The sequence below is a fragment of the Hyla sarda genome, chromosome 6 (genome assembly GCF_029499605.1).
Source record: "Hyla sarda isolate aHylSar1 chromosome 6, aHylSar1.hap1, whole genome shotgun sequence".
Lineage (NCBI taxonomy): Eukaryota > Metazoa > Chordata > Amphibia > Anura > Hylidae > Hyla > Hyla sarda.
In genome coordinates, this window is record NC_079194.1 from 189,169,198 (window position 1) to 189,188,061 (window position 18,864).

Below are 18,864 nucleotides of genomic sequence, written 5' to 3' on the forward strand. Positions count from 1 at the left end.
TGGTTAATTCTTTCTACTTGTCCATTGGACTGGGGATGATATGCAGAGGAAAAATTTAATTTAATCTTGAGTTGTTTACAGAGAGCCCTCCAGAATTTAGACACGAATTGGACCCCTCTATCCGAGACAATCTGCGTAGGCAACCCGTGAAGACGAAAAATGTGTACAAAAAATTGTTTAGCCAACTGAGGCGCAGAAGGAAGACCAGGAAGAGGGATGAAATGTGCCATTTTGGAGAATCGATCAACGACCACCCAAATAACGGTGTTGCCACGGGAAGGGGGTAAATCAGTAATAAAATCCATACCAATCAGAGACCAAGGCTGTTCGGGGACAGGCAGAGGATGAAGAAAACCAGCGGGCTTCTGGCGAGGAGTCTTATCCCGGGCACAGATAGTGCAGGCTCGCACAAAGTCCCCAACATCCGTCTCCAGAGTCGGCCACCAATAGAAGCGGGAGATGAGTTGCACAGATTTCTTGATGCCCGCATGACCTGCGAGATGGGAGGAGTGACCCCATTTGAGGATTCCGAGGCGTTGGCGTGGAGAAACAAAGGTCTTTCCTGGAGGAGTCTGCCTGATGGAGGCAGGAGAAGTGGAGATCAGGCAGTCAGGTGGAATGATGTGTTGCGGAGGGAGATCAACTTCTGAGGCATCCGAGGAACGAGAGAGAGCATCGGCCCTAATGTTCTTATCGGCAGGACGAAAGTGAATCTCAAAATTAAATCGGGCAAAGAACAGAGACCACCGGGCCTGGCGAGGATTCAGCCGTTGGGCCGACTGGAGGTAGGAGAGGTTCTTGTGGTCGGTGTAGATAATAACAGGAAATCTTGATCCCTCCAGCAGATGCCTCCATTCCTCAAGTGCTAATTTAATGGCTAGAAGCTCTCGATCCCCGATGGAGTAGTTCCTCTCCGCTGGAGAGAAGGTCCTAGAGAAAAAACCACAAGTGACAGCATGCCCGGAAGGATTTTTTTGTAGAAGAACAGCTCCAGCTCCTACTGAGGAGGCATCAACCTCCAATAGGAAGGGTTTGGAAGGGTCAGGTCTGGAGAGCACGGGAGCCGAAGAAAAGGCAGACTTGAGTCGTTTAAAGGAGTCTTCTGCTTGAGGAGGCCAGGACTTGGGATCAGCATTTTTCTTGGTTAAAGCCACGATAGGAGCCACAATGGTAGAAAAATGTGGAATAAATTGCCTGTAATAATTGGCGAACCCCAAAAAGCGTTGGATAGCACGGAGTCCGGAGGGGCGTGGCCAATTTAAGACGGCAGAGAGTTTGTCTGGATCCATCTGTAGTCCCTGGCCAGAGACCAAATATCCTAGAAAAGGAAGAGATTGGCATTCAAACAGACATTTCTCAATTTTGGCATAGAGTTGGTTGTCACGAAGTCTCTGAAGAACCATACGGACATGCTGGCGGTGTTCTTCTAGATTGGCAGAAAAAATTAGGATATCGTCCAGATATACCACAACACAGGAGTATAACAGATCACGAAAAATTTCATTGACAAAGTCTTGGAAGACGGCAGGGGCATTGCACAGTCCAAAGGGCATGACCAGATACTCAAAGTGTCCATCTCTGGTGTTAAATGCCGTTTTCCACTCGTCCCCCTCTCTGATGCGGATGAGGTTATAGGCGCCTCTTAAGTCCAATTTAGTGAAGATGTGGGCACCTTGGAGGCGATCAAAGAGTTCAGAGATGAGGGGTAAGGGGTAGCGGTTCTTAACCGTGATTTTATTAAGACCGCGGTAGTCAATGCAAGGACGTAGGGAGCCATCTTTTTTGGACACAAAGAAAAATCCGGCTCCGGCAGGAGAGGAGGATTTACGGATAAAGCCCTTTTTTAGATTCTCCTGGACGTATTCGGACATGGCAAGAGTCTCTGGGGCAGAGAGAGGATAAATTCTGCCCCGGGGTGGAGTAGTACCCGGGAGGAGGTCGATAGGGCAATCATAAGGCCTGTGAGGAGGTAGAGTCTCAGCTTGTTTTTTGCAGAAAACATCCGCGAAGTCCATATAGGCCTTAGGGAGACCGGTTACTGGAGGAACCACAGAGTTACGGCAAGGGTTACTGGGAACCGGTTTTAGACAGTTCTTGGAACAAGAGGACCCCCAACTCTTGATCTCCCCAGTGGACCAATCCAGGGTTGGGGAATGAAGTTGAAGCCAGGGAAGTCCAAGGAGAATCTCCGAGGTGCAATTGGGGAGGACCAAAAGTTCAATCCTCTCATGATGAGATCCGATGCTCATAAGAAGGGGCTCCGTGCGGAAACGTATGGTACAGTCCAATCTTTCATTATTTACACAATTGATGTAGAGGGGTCTGGCGAGACTGGTCACTGGGATGTTGAACCTGTTGACGAGAGAGGCCAAAATAAAATTTCCTGCAGATCCAGAGTCCAAGAAGGCCACTGTAGAGAAGGAGAAGGCAGAGGCAGACATCCGCACAGGCACAGTAAGACGTGGAGAAGCAGAGTAGACATCAAGGACTGTCTCACCTTTGTGCGGAGTCAGCGTACGTCTTTCCAGGCGGGGAGGACGGATAGGACAATCCCTCAGGAAGTGTTCGGTACTAGCACAGTACAGGCAGAGGTTCTCCATACGGCGTCGTGTCCTCTCTTGAGGTGTCAGGCGAGACCGGTCGACCTGCATAGCCTCCACGGCGGGAGGCACAGGAACAGATTGCAGGGGACCAGAGGAGAGAGGAGCCGAGGAGACGAAACGCCTCGTGCGAACAGAGTCCATATCTTGGCGGAGTTCCTGACGCCTTTCAGAAAAACGCATGTCAATGCGAGTGGCTAGGTGAATAAGTTCATGTAGATTAGCAGGAATTTCTCGTGCGGCCAGAACATCTTTAATGTTGCTGGATAGGCCTTTTTTGAAGGTCGCGCAGAGGGCCTCATTATTCCAGGACAATTCTGAAGCAAGTGTACGGAATTGTACGGCATACTCGCCAACGGAAGAATTACCCTGGACCAGGTTCAACAGGGCAGTCTCAGCAGAAGAGGCTCGGGCAGGTTCCTCAAAGACACTTCGGATTTCCGAGAAGAAGGAGTGTACAGAGGCAGTGACGGGGTCATTGCGGTCCCAGAGCGGTGTGGCCCATGACAGGGCTTTTCCGGACAGAAGACTGACTACGAAAGCCACCTTAGACCTTTCAGTGGGAAACAGGTCCGACATCATCTCCAGATGCAGGGAACATTGGGAAAGAAAGCCACGGCAAAACTTAGAGTCCCCATCAAATTTATCCGGCAAGGATAAGCGTATCCCAGGAGCGGCCACTCGCTGCGGAGGAGGTGCAGGAGCTGGCGGAGGAGATGACTGCTGAAGCTGTGGTAGCAACTGTTGTAGCATAACGGTCAGTTGAGACAGCTGTTGGCCTTGTTGCGCTATCTGTTGTGACTGCTGGGCGACCACCGTGGTGAGGTCAGCGACAACTGGCAGAGGAACTTCAGCGGGATCCATGGCCGGATCTACTGTCACGATGCCGGCTGGCAGGTAGTGGACCCTCTGTGCCAGAGAGGGATTGGCGTGGACCGTGCTAGTGGACCGGTTCTAAGCCACTACTGGTTTTCACCAGAGCCCGCCGCAAAGCGGGATGGTCTTGCTGCGGCGGTAGTGACCAGGTCGTATCCACTAGCAACGGCTCACCTCTCTGGCTGCTGAAGATAGGCGCGGTACAAGGGAGTAGGCAGAAGCAAGGTCGGACGTAGCAGAAGGTCGGGGCAGGCAGCAAGGATCGTAGTCAGGGGCAACGGCAGAAGGTCTGGAAACACAGGCAAGGAACACACAAGGAACGCTTTCACTGGCACTAAGGCAACAAGATCCGGCAAGGGAGTGCAAGGGAAGTGAGGTAATATAGGGAAGTGCACAGGTGAAAACCCTAATTGGAACCACTGCGCCAATCAGCGGCGCAGTGGCCCTTTAAATCGCAGAGACCCGGCGCGCGCGCGCCCTAGGGAGCGGGGCCGCGCGCGCCGGGACAGAACAGACGGGGAGCGAGTCAGGTAGGGGAGCCGGGGTGCGCATCGCGAGCGGGCGCTACCCGCATCGCGAATCGCATCCCGGCTGGCAGCAGGATCGCAGCGCCCCGGGTCAGAGGACGTGACCGGAGCGCTGCAGCGGAGGGAGTGAAGCGAGCGCTCCGGGGAGGAGCGGGGACCCGGAGCGCTCGGCGTAACAGGGGGAAGCTCCTGACTCATGCTAAATATGTCTATAGAAGTCCATTAGCAAGACAGTGGCTAACAACTGTCCCCTAAACTAGCAATGCATTTTGCCCAATTTCACATGAAAAATTGGATTGTAGGAAAAAGTTATCTGAAATAATAGTAAAGTAATATTTAGGATACAGGTTCCAAGTGATAGGACATATTTCTAACCCTTTTAAGTACCATAGACAAAAGTATTATAATTTACAGTTGTAAAACCATTCAGTTTGATGTATCTAGGACCATATTTAAGCAGTATGTGCTTATAGGAGTCAAATATGGATCATAAAAAGAGGAAAACTCAAGACAAGTAGGAGGAGGATGAGATTACAACGTGAGATCAAAATCTTTTGGTTTTATTCTTAGCTTATAAATTCATAGGCTAACGGAAATTGGAAAAGGAGAAAAAAACAAACAAATGTCTATCAAGTTCAACCTATATGTGCCCATACTGTGTTGATTCAGAGGAAGGAAAAAACCCTTATGAGGTTGATGCCTATTGGCCCATACCAGGAGGGGAAATGTATTCTTGACTTCAATATGGCAATCAGAATAAATAACTGGCTCAAGGTTCTGTCCCTTTAAATCTAATATTCATAACCTTAACTATTAGCAGACAGAGCATTTATTAATCATATCTGAAGTAAACCTATAACAAGTGCTGAAAGATGCTCATTTATGTAACTGTTGAGCCCCCTGGAAAATTATCCATCAAGTACCACAATAGTTCATTGGCTAGTCTGCACTATACAGTATTTGTCATTATTCCCCCCCCCCTTTTTCAGTAATAACAAGGAATACAGAACCTGATGTAGCAAAATGTTCCCTACATGCCGACATGAATAACTTATTAAGCTAAATTTCCTTTTAAAAGTTGTTTGATAGATTCCATTAATATTCAAATTTTGCCATGCATGCTGCTGGGAAACTACTGTCCAATGAATCTTTAATATTTAACACTTGAGCATCAGGCTGCTTAGTAATTTTCTTGTCTAATTACTCTGCGATCATCCTCTTTAGGTATTCCATCGATCGGCACACTGACCTTGACAGATATTTCAACATCCAAGATGATGGTGTCATCAAAACCACAAAGCCTTTGGATAGAGAGGAAACCGCTTGGCACAACATCTCCGTGATAGCAACTGAAGTCTGTACGTATCCCCTAGAGAGAGTGAAGTTATTATCGTAGACCCTTGTAGAAAGCAATGGAAAGTGTTCAGATGTTTCCTGCATACTCAGTCTGGGAAGAAATCACAGAATAGATGAATGCACTGCATTGATCTGCTGAGTAGTCTGACCTTATTTGGCTGTTTTATTTTGTATGAGCTATATCTTGGTTATGCATTCTATCATGGATTACTTGTGTAATGATTTATACATAGAAGATTGATTGATATTTTTATGGACATTTTCATATACATATGACAATATGTCAAAGCATAGACACAAGGCAATATTTTTAGAGCGTTTTGCTTCCAGGCCAATCACAATGAGGATCCTAGGGCTCCATAAGCAAAAGGTCCTACCACCATCTTAATAATTGCTTCTTATGATCTACAGTGTTCCCCAAACTGTGGCTCTGAGGCCTTCCGAATGCTGTTTTCTAGCTGCTGGAAGCATCAGATATTATTGTGTTCTCTTGGGAGTAATTCCATTACTATAGCTCTGTATTATGATAAAAATATAAATACTGCATATCACTTACCTGACAAAAGGTCAGGCAACTGGTTGGAACCATCATTTGGGCATGTCTTTAAAGAGGTACTCTCATAAAAAAATATTTCCCTGTGGCCACCTCCACTATGTACAATTTTGTGTAGTTAGTTTTTCTTTACCGGGTCTTTTAGGAGCTTTTTTTTTTTTTTTGGGGCTCTACTCTGGTCCTGCAGTGTGTCATGTGTGCACTCTTTTATTCATTCCAATGAGAGTGATGTTCCAATACCTCCTGCCACTCCCTCGGTGATGTCAATATTGGTCCCCTGTCTTTCGGCTCCAGTCTTCTTCTGCATTCTGTAATCCGACACGTCACACTGCGCTGTGATTATCGGCGGCCACATTGATGTCCTGCCTTGGCCAGTAATACACTAAGCAGCAGTGTGCTGTAAAACCCAGCCTTCTTCCAGTACAATGGGATGTGTTGGGTCCTATAATGAAGAAGAACGAGAGAGCAATATCAGTGGCATCGAAGGAGCGGCAGGAGATAAGTTTAGTTTATTATTTTTGTTCTTGCAGCTTGGGCAGACTGGAAAAAAGAAAAAAATGTTGGATATGTTTTATAACAGTTCTTTTACTACTTAGCATATATTACTTAGTGGCTTCATTTGAAAGTGGCTTATAAACTATAGAATTTTGGGAACCACTGATCTAGTAGAATCTATATTGAAAGGCAATCTGTCATTTGTATTTGCTAATAAGAGCTGCAGACATTTCCTGAAGCTGATTGTCATTGTGGAACCTATAAAATTGCCTTTATATTTCTCAGCCAAGTGTCAAGGAGGTGGGGCAGAGCTACTAAAGTGCCACAGCCTGACATGTTTTCTTGCTCACCCTGACCTTTTAGACTGTGCAAAAAGTTTTGTAGACCACACCACCATTTATTTATAGAAATGTTGGCCCAGATATATCAATCTGTGTGAGAGAAAAGATTTTCCCACAGGAACCAATCACAGCTCAGCTTTCACTTTACCAGAGCTCATTAGCGGAGCTGTGGTGGGTTGCTGGGGGAAAATCACTCCATTTTTTCTCTCACACAGTTTGATAAATCTGGGCCACTAATCATATGTGACCCGCGGGCGCTGCTCTCCTTCTCCCCCCCCCCCCCCAAGGAATTGTCATCTGCAGCGTGATGTCCCCACATTAGGGAACTAATCATATGTGACCCACGGCGCTGCTCTGATTCCTAACAGCCTCACGATCCTCATGCTGCTTCCTCCGGATGGTCACAGAGCCATCACCGTGTCAATGGCCGCAGCAATGTCCCGCCTTGGCCAGTGATAGGCTGAGCGCACTGTCATGTAAGGAGCAGACCTATCACATACCGAGACAGGACATCGCTGTGGCCGGTGATACGCTGATGGCTCTGTCACATTCCAGACCCCAGGAAGCAGCATGAGTATCGTGAGGCCGTTACATGGCAACGGGAGACAGCAGGAAGGTGAGTCAAAGCTTATTTTCTTTATTTTTGAAGCCCTGGCACAGGAATATGTAAAATCAGTACAGATGTCCTTTAACCCTTGCGGGGACATTGCTTTAGGGGCGTGAGGGCAGGAAGCAGAGCAGCACCTGCGGGTCAAATATGATTAGTTCCCTAATGTGGGGACAGCGTGCTGTGGATGACAATTCATTGGGGGGGGGGAAGAGAAGGAGAGCAGTGCCCGTGGGTCACATATGATCAGCTCCCCCCGCTGACAATTCAGTCATTCCCTGATGTGGGGACTGTGGGGTGAGAAGCTGACAGTGAGGGTGGGATGAGTATAATAATGAGCAGAGCAGGGAAAGGGAGTGCTAAAGGGGAAAGAAAAAAAAAGTGGCAACGCAAAACAACTTGGGCAGGGCACTGAAAGAGGAGACAGGTTTACAAGGCATGCTGGGAGCTGTAGTTTCTAAAATAAAGGCAAAACAAAAATAGATGCTAAACTACATGGACACACTTGTGCAAAGAAAGGAAAAGAAAGACAAACAAAGAGCAAGCACGAGACCAGAGATAACAAGAAAACTCACCTGCAAGGGTAAGTAGAAACTGAAAAAACACATTGGCCACCGGAGTACCCCTTTAATGAGACATATCAGGAGAATCGGAATTATAAACTCCCTTTGGACTTTACAGTTATTATTGTTTTCTTATTTTTAATCATTTCAAACTATATTTTCCTTTCTCCACAGCAAACCTTGGTCTTTCAAATAGCACGACTGTGACCATTAAAGTTGTGGACAAAAATGACAATGCTCCAGAATTTCCTAAGCAATATGAAGCCTTTGTTTGTGAAAATGCTCAAGTAAACAAGGTATTGTCTATTAGCTCAATTACAGGGTTTATTTTTTGGGGGTAACTATAATATAGTGCACAATACATGTTCAAACTCCTAGCAACTACATAGCCTGCTCCTAAAGCAAGCCGTCAACGAAATTGCCAGAAGTCTTATAAACTTTCATGGGACTTCCCTCAATTTCAAGGGCAGCTTGCTTTAGCAGCAGGCTTTGGAGTTGTTGTGAGATTTAATGTGTAATAATGTGTATATACATTATAGTACCCTTTAAAACATCAAAGTAATTGTACAAACCTTCACATGGCTGGTACCCTTTGGAAAATCTGATTGGGTAAAAACACACACTGTGCATTGTGGATGCTTGTGGTTGGATAAAAATGCTGCTGTTAACCTGTATTTTTAATACTTGCCAGTTTTTTAATAATCCTATAAGACTGGGTTCACAAATGTCCAGCGTCCAGCATGGTTTCCCCCCGGCGTGCACCGGAGGGAAACGGATGCTAGAACTGATCCAATTTATTTGAATGGGACAGTTCACAATCATCAGGTATCTCAATTTTGACGCCAGATGGTTGGACACACCGGAGGGCACCGGACAGGGGAACACAGCTTGCTTCGTTCCTCTGTCTGCTGTCCAGAAACAATGTACAGCGGATGCCATACAACGGATGAAAACTTGTCATCAGTTGTGTAGAGATCAAGGCTTAGTTAATCTATGTGGGATGCCGGACATATGTGAACCCAGCCTAACAGAATGTCCACATCTAGGACCCCAGCTGTATTATGTAAAGGACAGTTCCCTTAAATTTTTTGCATGTAATGCAATACACTAACGGGCCAGATTCTTTAAAATGAGAGGCACTCTTTGGGGACTATGTCTAGTCTGGAGGTTATGGTATGGGGTCCTGATTGGGCTCTCAGTAGTTGAGTGAATACAGAAGTTCCTGTGGCAAAGATTATCTGCTTGAAGAATGAGATGCACATATCCAGTTAGTCCAGTAACTTAAAAGCCAAATTCTTACAATGGATTTAAAAAAGAAACTTTTCTATGCAACAACAGAGGTGCCACAGATGTTTAAAGGTTGTCAGATGGTCTTAAAGATTCTGACAATGTTTTTTAATCTACCTTTGTGCCATTTAGTGACTGACACATCTTGGTGTAAAACTATTTCAGAAGATAAATATGCTGAAGTTGTGAGACTCTTCTACTAATCTGATTATGTTGTTGTTGAGACACTTTAATAGAACAGGAATGAGAGTAATTAGAAAGAACAGCGTTCTTGAACAGCAATGTGTTAACATTAAAGGGTTACTCCGCTGCTTAGCGTCCAGAAAATTGAGTTCCTGAATGCTGTGTGCGGGCTTCCATGTTCACACCTGCCCCCTCGTTACGTCATGCCCTGTCATGTGACGTCACGTCCCACCCACTCAATGCAAGTCTATGCGAGGGGGCCTGATGGCCGTTGCGCCCCCTTCCCATAGACCTTCATTGATGGGTAAGGCTGTGACGTCATGAGGGGGCCCGCATACAGCGTTCAGGAACTCAGTTTTCCAGTGTGAGGTGGAATTTTGCGGACGCTGGGGAACAGAGTAACCGTTTAAGTAATTTGTCTTAGAAGAATTGTGCAATTACAAATATGTGGCTTACCCAAAAACAGCACCACACCTGTCCATGGGTTGTGTCTGGTATCTTAACTTAGCTACATTATAGATACTGCAGCTGAGCACCAGTGCTACTTCCAATTTGTAAATATGTTCTGGTTTTTGAAGAATGCGGCCATAGATTAAGTATCTTATTGGTTTACACTTTTTAAGAGACAGAAGGCTATGAGGAATTGTTGAGTTAAATTAAAAATGTTAAACTTTTTCTTCACAGAAAGTTTTTACAGTATCGGCTGTAGATAAAGATGACACTGCAAACGGCCCTCGTTTCATCTTCAGTTTCCCTAAAGAAATTGTACATCCACATTCAAATTTTACAATAAGAGACCAGAGAGGTTTGTACAAGAAAAATGTCTATAGTTTTGTCCTATCAGATTATGTGGATTCCTACATTAAGTGCAACTCTCCCTTTCCTATTAATGTATCTCCATATAAACAATACAATCTTGTACTTAAAAATGTTATGACAAAAAAGGATTTTTCTACAACCAATGACTCTCAGGTCAAATGTTGGTCTCTGAACTATGTCATATGACTCTGTAAAAGAGTTGTCTGACATTAGAAATAGAGTTCACTATTTTTTAAGGCACATTGACATTAATAATCTACAAGCTGTGGTAAACAGGTAGGGATTATATTAGGCAAAAATATTCTGATATTTTTCCATAAACTGTACCACATTACAGCACAGCCCCATTCATGGGATTTAGGCTAAACTGCTATGCCGTATATGGCCCATAAACAATAGTGGCAAAGTCTGAATATTTTTGGTCTAATATAATCCCTCTAACTGTTTTCTACAGCTTATAGTAATGTGCACCAATGACACAAAAGGAAAATATTATATTTCATATTAATATTCATGAAAGTTGTTCTCAGGTTCAGAACTACATTTTTGACCACCCAAAAAAAATTTCCATGAGGTCCATGATTCTTCTTGGCTCAAGGTCAGGTCACCAACACTATATTTATCCCTGTAGGACTGCACTTTGCACTAGCAAAAAATCTTCCACACTTCACATTTCACTTAATATTTTCTCTTTTGTTAGTTCAGTGGTCCTCAGAAATCAGTGATGAGCGAGCTTTCCGAAAGTTTGGCTCGCTGCAAACTTGTTCTGGCATTAACCCCTTAACGACAATGGACATAAATGTACGTCATGGTGCCGTGGTACTTAAGGCACCATGACGTACATTTATGCTCCGCCATGACCGCCATGACTGTCATGGGTGACAGGTCCCGGCTGCTATCAGCAGCCAGGCATCTGCCAGTAATGGCGGACATCCGTGATCACGCGGATGTCCGCTATTAACCCCTCAGATGCCGTGATCAATACAGATTACGGCATCTGCGGCAGTGTGGTATTTTAAATGGATGATCAGATTGCCCGCCCTGCTGCCGCGGGGATCTGCTCATCCATAATGGTGATTGGAGGTCCCCTCACCTGCCTCCGTTTATCTCCAGGGGTCTTCTGCTCTGGTCTGAGATCGAGCAGACCAGAGCAGAAGATCATAGATAACACTTATCAGTGCTATGTTCTATGCATAGCACTGAACAGTATTAGCAATCAAATGATTGAAATAAATAGTCCCCTATGGGGACATAAAAAGTGTAAAAAAATAAAAATTCCCTCCAATAAAAATGTGAATCATCCCTTTTTCCCATTTTACCCCCCAAAAAGCATTAAAAAAAATTTTATAAACATATTTGGTATCCCTGCATGTGAAAAAGTCTGAAATATCAAAATATATTGTTAATTATTTTATGTATAAAAATTTAAAAAAGTCCAAAATTGCTGCATTTTTGTCACATTTTATTCCCCCCCCCCAAAAAAAAATCTACAAAAAGTAAAACCTTAGAAAAAGTGGTACCAATAAAAACTTAAGATCACGTGAGCAAAAAGTGAGCCCTCCTACCGCCCCGTATTTGGAAAAATGAGAACGTTATAGGTGGTCAAAATAGGGCAATTTCAAACATACAAATTTTGTTAAAAAAGTTTGAGATTATTTTTAAGCGGTACAATTATAGAAAAGCATATATCATGGGTATCATTTTAATCATATTAACCCACAGAATAAAGAAAACATGTCATTTTTGCCATAAAGTGTACACCGTGAAAACAAATCCTTCCAAAATTTGCAAAATTCCGGTTTTCTTTTCAATTTTCCCATATAAATAATAATTTTTGGGTTGCAACATACATTTTAGGGTAAAATAAGTGATGCCATTATTTTTGACGCAAAAAACAAGCCCTCATATGGGTCTGTGGATGGAAATATAAAAGAGTTATGATTTTTAGAAGGCGAGAAGGAAAAAACGAAAGTGCAAAAAAATAGAATTGGCCTGGTCTTTAACCCCTTAACGACGCAGGATGTATATTTACGTCCTGCGCCGGCACCTGCGATATGGTCCCGGCGCCCATCAATGGTCAGGACCCGCGGCTAATACCACACATCGCCGATTGCGGCGATGTGCGGTATTAACCCTTTAGAAGCGGCGGTCAAAGCTGACCACCGCTTCTAAAGTGAAAGTGACCCGGCTGCTCAGTCGGGCTGTTCGCGACCGCCGCGGTGAAATCGCGGCGTCCCGAACAGCTGACAGGACACCGGGAGGGCCCTTACCTGCCTCCTCGGTGTCCGATCGGCGAATGACTGCTCCGTGCCTGAGATCCAGGCAGGAGCAGTCAAACACCGATAACACTGATCACAGGCGTGTTAATACATGCCTGTGATCTGTGTAAGAGATCAGTGTGTGCAGTGTTATAGGTCCCTATGGGACCTATAACACTGCAAAAAAAAGGTTAAAAAAAGTGTTAATAAAGGTCATTTAACCCCTTCCCTAATAAAAGTTTGAATCACCCCCCTTTTCCCATAAAAAAAATAAAACAGTGTTAAAAAAAATAAAAATAAACATATGTGGTATCGCCGCGTGCGTAAATGTCCGAACTATAAAAATATATAATTAATTAAACCATATGGTCAACGGCGTACGCGCAAACAAATTCCAAAGTCAAAAAAAGTGCATTTTTGGTCACTTTTTATAACATTAAATCAAAAATTTCGATCAAAACAAAAATCATACCGATAATAACTTCAGATCACGGCGCAAAAAATGAGTCCTCATACCGCCCTGTACGTGGAAAAATAAAAAAGTTATAGGGGTCAGAAGATGACATTTTTAAACGTATACATTTTCCTGCATGTAGTTATGATTTTTTCCAGAAGTGCGACAAAATCAAACCTATATAAGTAGGGTATCATTTTAACCGTATGGACCTACAGAATAATAATAAGGTGTAATTTTTACCAAAATATGCACTGCGTAGAAATGGAAGCCCCCAAAAGTTACAAAATTGCGTTTTTTCTTCGATTTTGTCGCACAATGATTTTTTTTTTTCGTTTCGCCGTGCATTTTTGGGTAAAATGACTAATGTCACTGCAAAGTAGAATTGGTGACGCAAAAAATAAGCCATAATATGGATTTTTAGTTGGAAAATTGAAAGGGTTATAATTTTTAAAAGGTAAGGAGGAAAAAACGAAAGTGCAAAAACAGAAAAACCCTGAGTCATTAAGGGGTTAAGGCCAAAATGGGCAGTGTCCTTAAGGGATTAAAGAGATGAGTCGCGCTGATGTACATTACAACTCAAAAAGCCTTACTGTCATTAAAAACAACTTTTGAAATGTCAATCAGACATGTCAAAAGTTGTTGATCGCAACGGGTCTCATTCCTGAGACCTGCTGCGATTGTAAGTTATAAGCCGGGGAAGTGGGTTGCATTGGCTCCCCTCCCTGGCCTGCAAAATGATTTGTCATTTCTCTGCATAGAAGTCTATTCAGAGAAATATATTAATCTCTGGGCCAGCCAGCGAGTGGAGTACAATGCCACCCACTTCCTCGGCTTATAACTTATTGCAACAGGTCTCAGTAGTGAAACCCAGTGCGATCAATAACTTTTGTCATTTCAAAAATTATTTCTAATGACAGTAACAGAAGAGTTAACTACTGCTGTTAACTCTTTCCTTGGTGGGCTGGTGCATAGCACTTAGCTCAGCCCTGACATTGCCAGGTTCGCGTGAGCCGAATCTGGCAGTGTTTGAAAGTTTGACAAGCTTGCGGTCATCGCACATTGCTTAGACTTATTTTCATCCACTTATGGCTCTGAATTTTGGGAATGTGTCACCTAGCTATTTTGATGCTAGATATTATTAGAAGGTTTTGTACAATTGCCAAATATACACTTTTTACTTTGTTCCGACAAGAATCAGAAAAGCAGCAAAATGTACAAAGAAAACCTTCCCAAAATAAAGCCATGTTTTGACTCTGCTTGGTTGTGCTATACAAAAGCATACGAGGTCCAATTTATCAAGCTGAAAATAGATCTCTGAAGAGAAGATACATTGTTCTAGTGATCTGGTGTAAAAGGTAGAAGATCAAAGTGGTTGTAGAAGTCTTCGATTTTAGATATCTCTATCTATCTATCTATCTATCTCTATATATATATATATATATATATATATATATATATATATATATATATATATATTGTTTTCTGGGTGCTTATTCAGTATTTTCTGTAAAAATAATTTTTAGGTCTCACAGAGTCTACAGTGAGCTTGTGAATCCATCTTTCCCTACTCCTGGTGTACACCATTCAGACTGTTTGAGCAGGACAAGAGGACTCACATCTTCATCTAAGGCTATGTTCATGTAGCGAAAATTCTGAATGGAATCGGGCAGAAAAACTCCACTGCTGCAGCAGAATCTCATTGTTTTCAATTAGAGTCTGCCACACCGTGCACACTATAGAATTTCCACTGCGGAAATCCTGATTCTGGCCTCCGCAGGAAGAATTGACATGCCAATTATATCTGCGGAACCTGCTCAGAAATCCATTGCCATCTATGAAGTTGACACATTTCCAAGTGGTCCTAGTGCCGGCATGTTCCACTGTTTACGGAATGTCCGGTGGACATTCTGCCAAAAACATGCCTTGTGAACATAGCCTAAAAGTCCTTACCAGCCTTTAACAGTTTTTTAAACACTGAATGAGACAATAACATATACCCAAGCTCTGTATTTCTCCTCTCTTTTACTGTCCTTTGTTAGGGACCTACTCCGTTATGAGTAGTGAGAGATATCAATTTGTGTCAATAACCACCTTCCAAAATACACAATATGGACAACAGTAAGGGGCCTCAGTTTTAAGTCATAGAAATACGGTTCTATATTCAGTCCCATTGCTACATTGATAAAATCCCGCTCTATCAATGCAGTTTGCCTTTACACACTTACATCGTACAGATGTGCATAAGAACTGATATGTGAGTCTATTTTTGACCTTTAAAGTGAATATATTTCCCTAATTTCCCTTTAATAGAGTTCTTTTTACTGCTTTCAAGAAGTAATTACATGATCCAGTAACCAAAGAAAGATGCAATTACAGCCCGCGTCCTCTCTTATTGGCCTCTTAGGTAGTAGGTTTAACACCACAAACCCTATTTTACATGCCAAAAATATAGGATAATTGGAAATATTGTGTTGTGTTAAATGGTTGAGTTTCTTTCATTGTGTTGCCGTTAACTATCACCATATAAATAAGCACGGTAGTATTTTCAGAAATATTTTGTTTCCAAATAGATTTTTTTCCCCAAGTCTCCAATGAAAATTCTTTAGTGCAGCACTTTCCATTATTTAGATGTACATCAATAGTTCTTTTAGAAAATTTAGAAAATCATATACTATGAAAATGTATGAGATTTACCAAAAGCTGTGTGGCAGGTTTTTCTGTGTAATTTAAATTAAATAAATTGCAATAAGGAAATAACTTGATTTTTAGGAGTTATATCACAACATTTTCTGTATATACTCTAGATAGATAGATATGAGAGAAATATATAGATACGAGAGAGAGATAGATACGAGAGATAGATAGATAGATAGGAGATAGATAGATAGATAGATAGTGATAGAGAGATAGATATAGAGAGATAGATATGGAGAGATATATAGTTAGATAAGATATAAATAGATAGAAAGGAGATGATAGATAGATGATAGATAATAGATAGATAGAAGATAGATAGATAGATAATACAGTAGATATATAGATGATTGATAGATAGATGATAAATAGATAATAGATAGATGATTGATAGATAGATAGATAGATAGATGATAAATAGATAATCCTTTCCGATAGATAGATAGATAGATAGATAGATAGATACTGTAGATAGATAGATAGATAGACTATAAATGTCATTTCTGTGGGTCTTTAATAGTAATCACAGATTCTGTAGAAAGTTATAGGTATATGGCTGCTTTCTTTCATCGATAGATCTAGACAACCTTTGTATGAAAATCTACTTGTGTATAAGGCTAAGTCATTAGTATGTGTAATTATTAAACCTTTTGAGGATGACAACCCAACATAGTATACAAAGACTATGAGATGTAGACCAATAGATTTATCTAATTTAAAGGGTTTATCCAGGATAAAAAAAAAAAAAATCTTAACATGCTGTCCAGAATGATGGTATTCTGGACAACATGGTAAAAAAAAAAAAAAAATACTATCCTGGATAAACCCTTTCATGCCACCTTAAAAATCAATAGCTATGCATACATAACTGTGGTCTCATACTATTCTTTTGCTTTGAGCAGATAACACAGCGGACATTCACATCGGGCGAGCTTCTTTCAGTCGTCAGAAACAAAAATTGCACCTACTTCCTATCGTAATAAGTGATGGTGGATCCACTCCATTGAGTAGCACTAATACCCTCACCATACGTGTATGTAGCTGTAGCAGTGACGAAACCATCCTCTCCTGTAATGATGAACCATTGTCACTCAATGCAGGGCTCAGTACGGGGGCATTAATTGCCATTCTTGCTTGCATTGTCATTTTATTAGGTAAGTTAAAGTTGGATAATTTATCCATCCTATAATAAAGTGAGATACAATTCTCTGTAATAGTAGTTTTTATTCTTTATCAGCTTGCTGTTGGATAGTGAATCCTGACTGTATCAGTTTTATTGCCAGACTAAAAACTGCTGGAGACCACTGTTTTCAGCCAGACAAGAAAACCAGATACGGTGCAAAAATGAGCCGACTGGAGTAACTATGTGACTCTGGCTGGCTCATTTTAATGAATGGGATTCAGCATGGGTCCAGCGGGGATACGGCAGCGGGTGTTTTTTAAATTTCCTTGCCGGATCCTGCAGCTGTATCACACAATCATAGTGTGAATGTGGCCTAAGTTGTATGAAATGAAATGTATCCTCTAGAACATGCTACAAACTAAACTTTGCTACATTACTATATCTGCAAATGATCACTAAAGAGCAGAACAAGAAAGAGAATGCTTCATGTATATAAAGACCACCTCCATGTTTTCAGCATAGGCCATTAGTAGCAATATAATTTTGAGATAATTGACTAGCTTCTAATAGATGTCACATTATATAACACAAACTGATATTTCTTCTCTACCTACAGTGATTGTGGTGCTGTTTGTAGCCCTGAGAAGAGAGAAGAAGGAACCCCTCATTGTCTTTGAAGAAGAAGATATTCGTGAAAATATAATAACTTACGATGATGAAGGTGGAGGAGAGGAGGACACTGAAGCCTTTGACATAGCTACCCTGCAAAATCCTGATGGGATTAATGGGTTTATTCCACGTAAAGATATAAAACCTGAGTACCAATATTCTCCACGAGATCTTGGATTAAGACCAGCGCCCAACAGTGTTGACGTTGACGATTTCATCAACACAAGGATACGTGAAGCTGACAATGACCCAACAGCACCGCCCTATGATTCCATTCAAATCTATGGATATGAAGGGCGAGGTTCAGTAGCTGGGTCTCTCAGCTCTTTAGAGTCGGCCTCTACAGATTCAGATCTAGACTACGATTATCTACAAAACTGGGGACCTCGATTTAAGAAACTAGCGGACTTATATGGTTCCAAAGACACTTGTGAAGATGATTCCTAACGATAAAATGTTAAACTTGGCCTTAAGAACTACATAATGTTCTCAGAAATTCAGAGAAAACATTAACAGGTATTTTTTTTAAAGAAAAGAAAAGAAAAATAAAATAAAAGGCTTCTTCGACCTCTCATGGTTTACAGATGGAATTCCTTCCAAGGATCTAAGTGGTGGTAAATACTGTGAAAACCCTACAACCTGTGTTGAAGTTATCAGTCATCTGGGACAAAACCACTTGTAAAGTGCAGTCGATATGGGAAATAAAAAAGCAGGAAACACTTGATTCTAAGGGGAGATACTTTACAGTATGTAATATAACCATCCCAATCTACGTCAAACAAAGCTTCCACAAATAAGAAAGGATAACAGTTTTGAGCTGTACTGTCGCCTTAAACTATGGACACTTTATATGTAGTGCATTTTTAAACTTGAAAATTAAAAAAAGAAAATTACAAAAAAAAACAATATAATATTCAGCCAGCTTCAACTCATATAATGTATGTACAGTAAAATGTACAATTATAATGTCTCTTGAGCATCAGACTTGTTACTGCAGATTCTTGTAAATCTTTTTTTGCTTATAATCCAGTCTTAAAACTAATATGTGCCAGAATCGCACCCTATTTCTATGTCATTTTTAATGTATCTATTTGTACAATTTTAAAATTCTTATTTTAGTATACATACAAAATATCAGTATTATGACATGTTACAGCATCACACTTATATTTTATGAACATCTTACTGTTGCTTTAATATGTGCTTCAATATAAGAAGCAAACTTTGAAATAAAATTGACTTTTTTTTTTATTTCCGTTTGTGATTTGTAGGTATTTTATACAGAATATGTAGTGTTTGGTTTATTCATACTTTATTTTACTTATTTCTTTAAAATTATTTTTCAATTTAGTTTCCTAATACTCTAAAATGTAGATTAACATTTATTTCATAATTATTATTAGAAATTATTTTTCTGTTTATTATCATGACACTGTTCAAAATTTACTATTTGTAT

At 41.5% G+C, this 18,864-nt stretch overlaps 1 protein-coding gene across 2 annotated transcripts in view; it reads left to right on the forward strand.

Moving 5' to 3' along the window:
* The window catches only part of CDH11 (cadherin 11), a 159,347-nt gene extending 141,033 nt beyond the window's left edge, over nucleotides 1–18,314 (forward strand). For both annotated transcript variants that reach the window (XM_056526104.1, XM_056526105.1), the window contains exons 8-12: nucleotides 5,228–5,361; nucleotides 8,093–8,214; nucleotides 10,073–10,193; nucleotides 16,519–16,770; nucleotides 17,356–18,314. In XM_056526104.1, the coding sequence (XP_056382079.1) occupies nucleotides 5,228–5,361; nucleotides 8,093–8,214; nucleotides 10,073–10,193; nucleotides 16,519–16,770; nucleotides 17,356–17,855 (1,129 nt within the window). In that variant the 3' untranslated portion in view covers nucleotides 17,856–18,314. The remainder of the gene's footprint in view (nucleotides 1–5,227; nucleotides 5,362–8,092; nucleotides 8,215–10,072; nucleotides 10,194–16,518; nucleotides 16,771–17,355) is intronic.
* The last annotated feature ends 550 nt before the right edge of the window (nucleotides 18,315–18,864 follow it).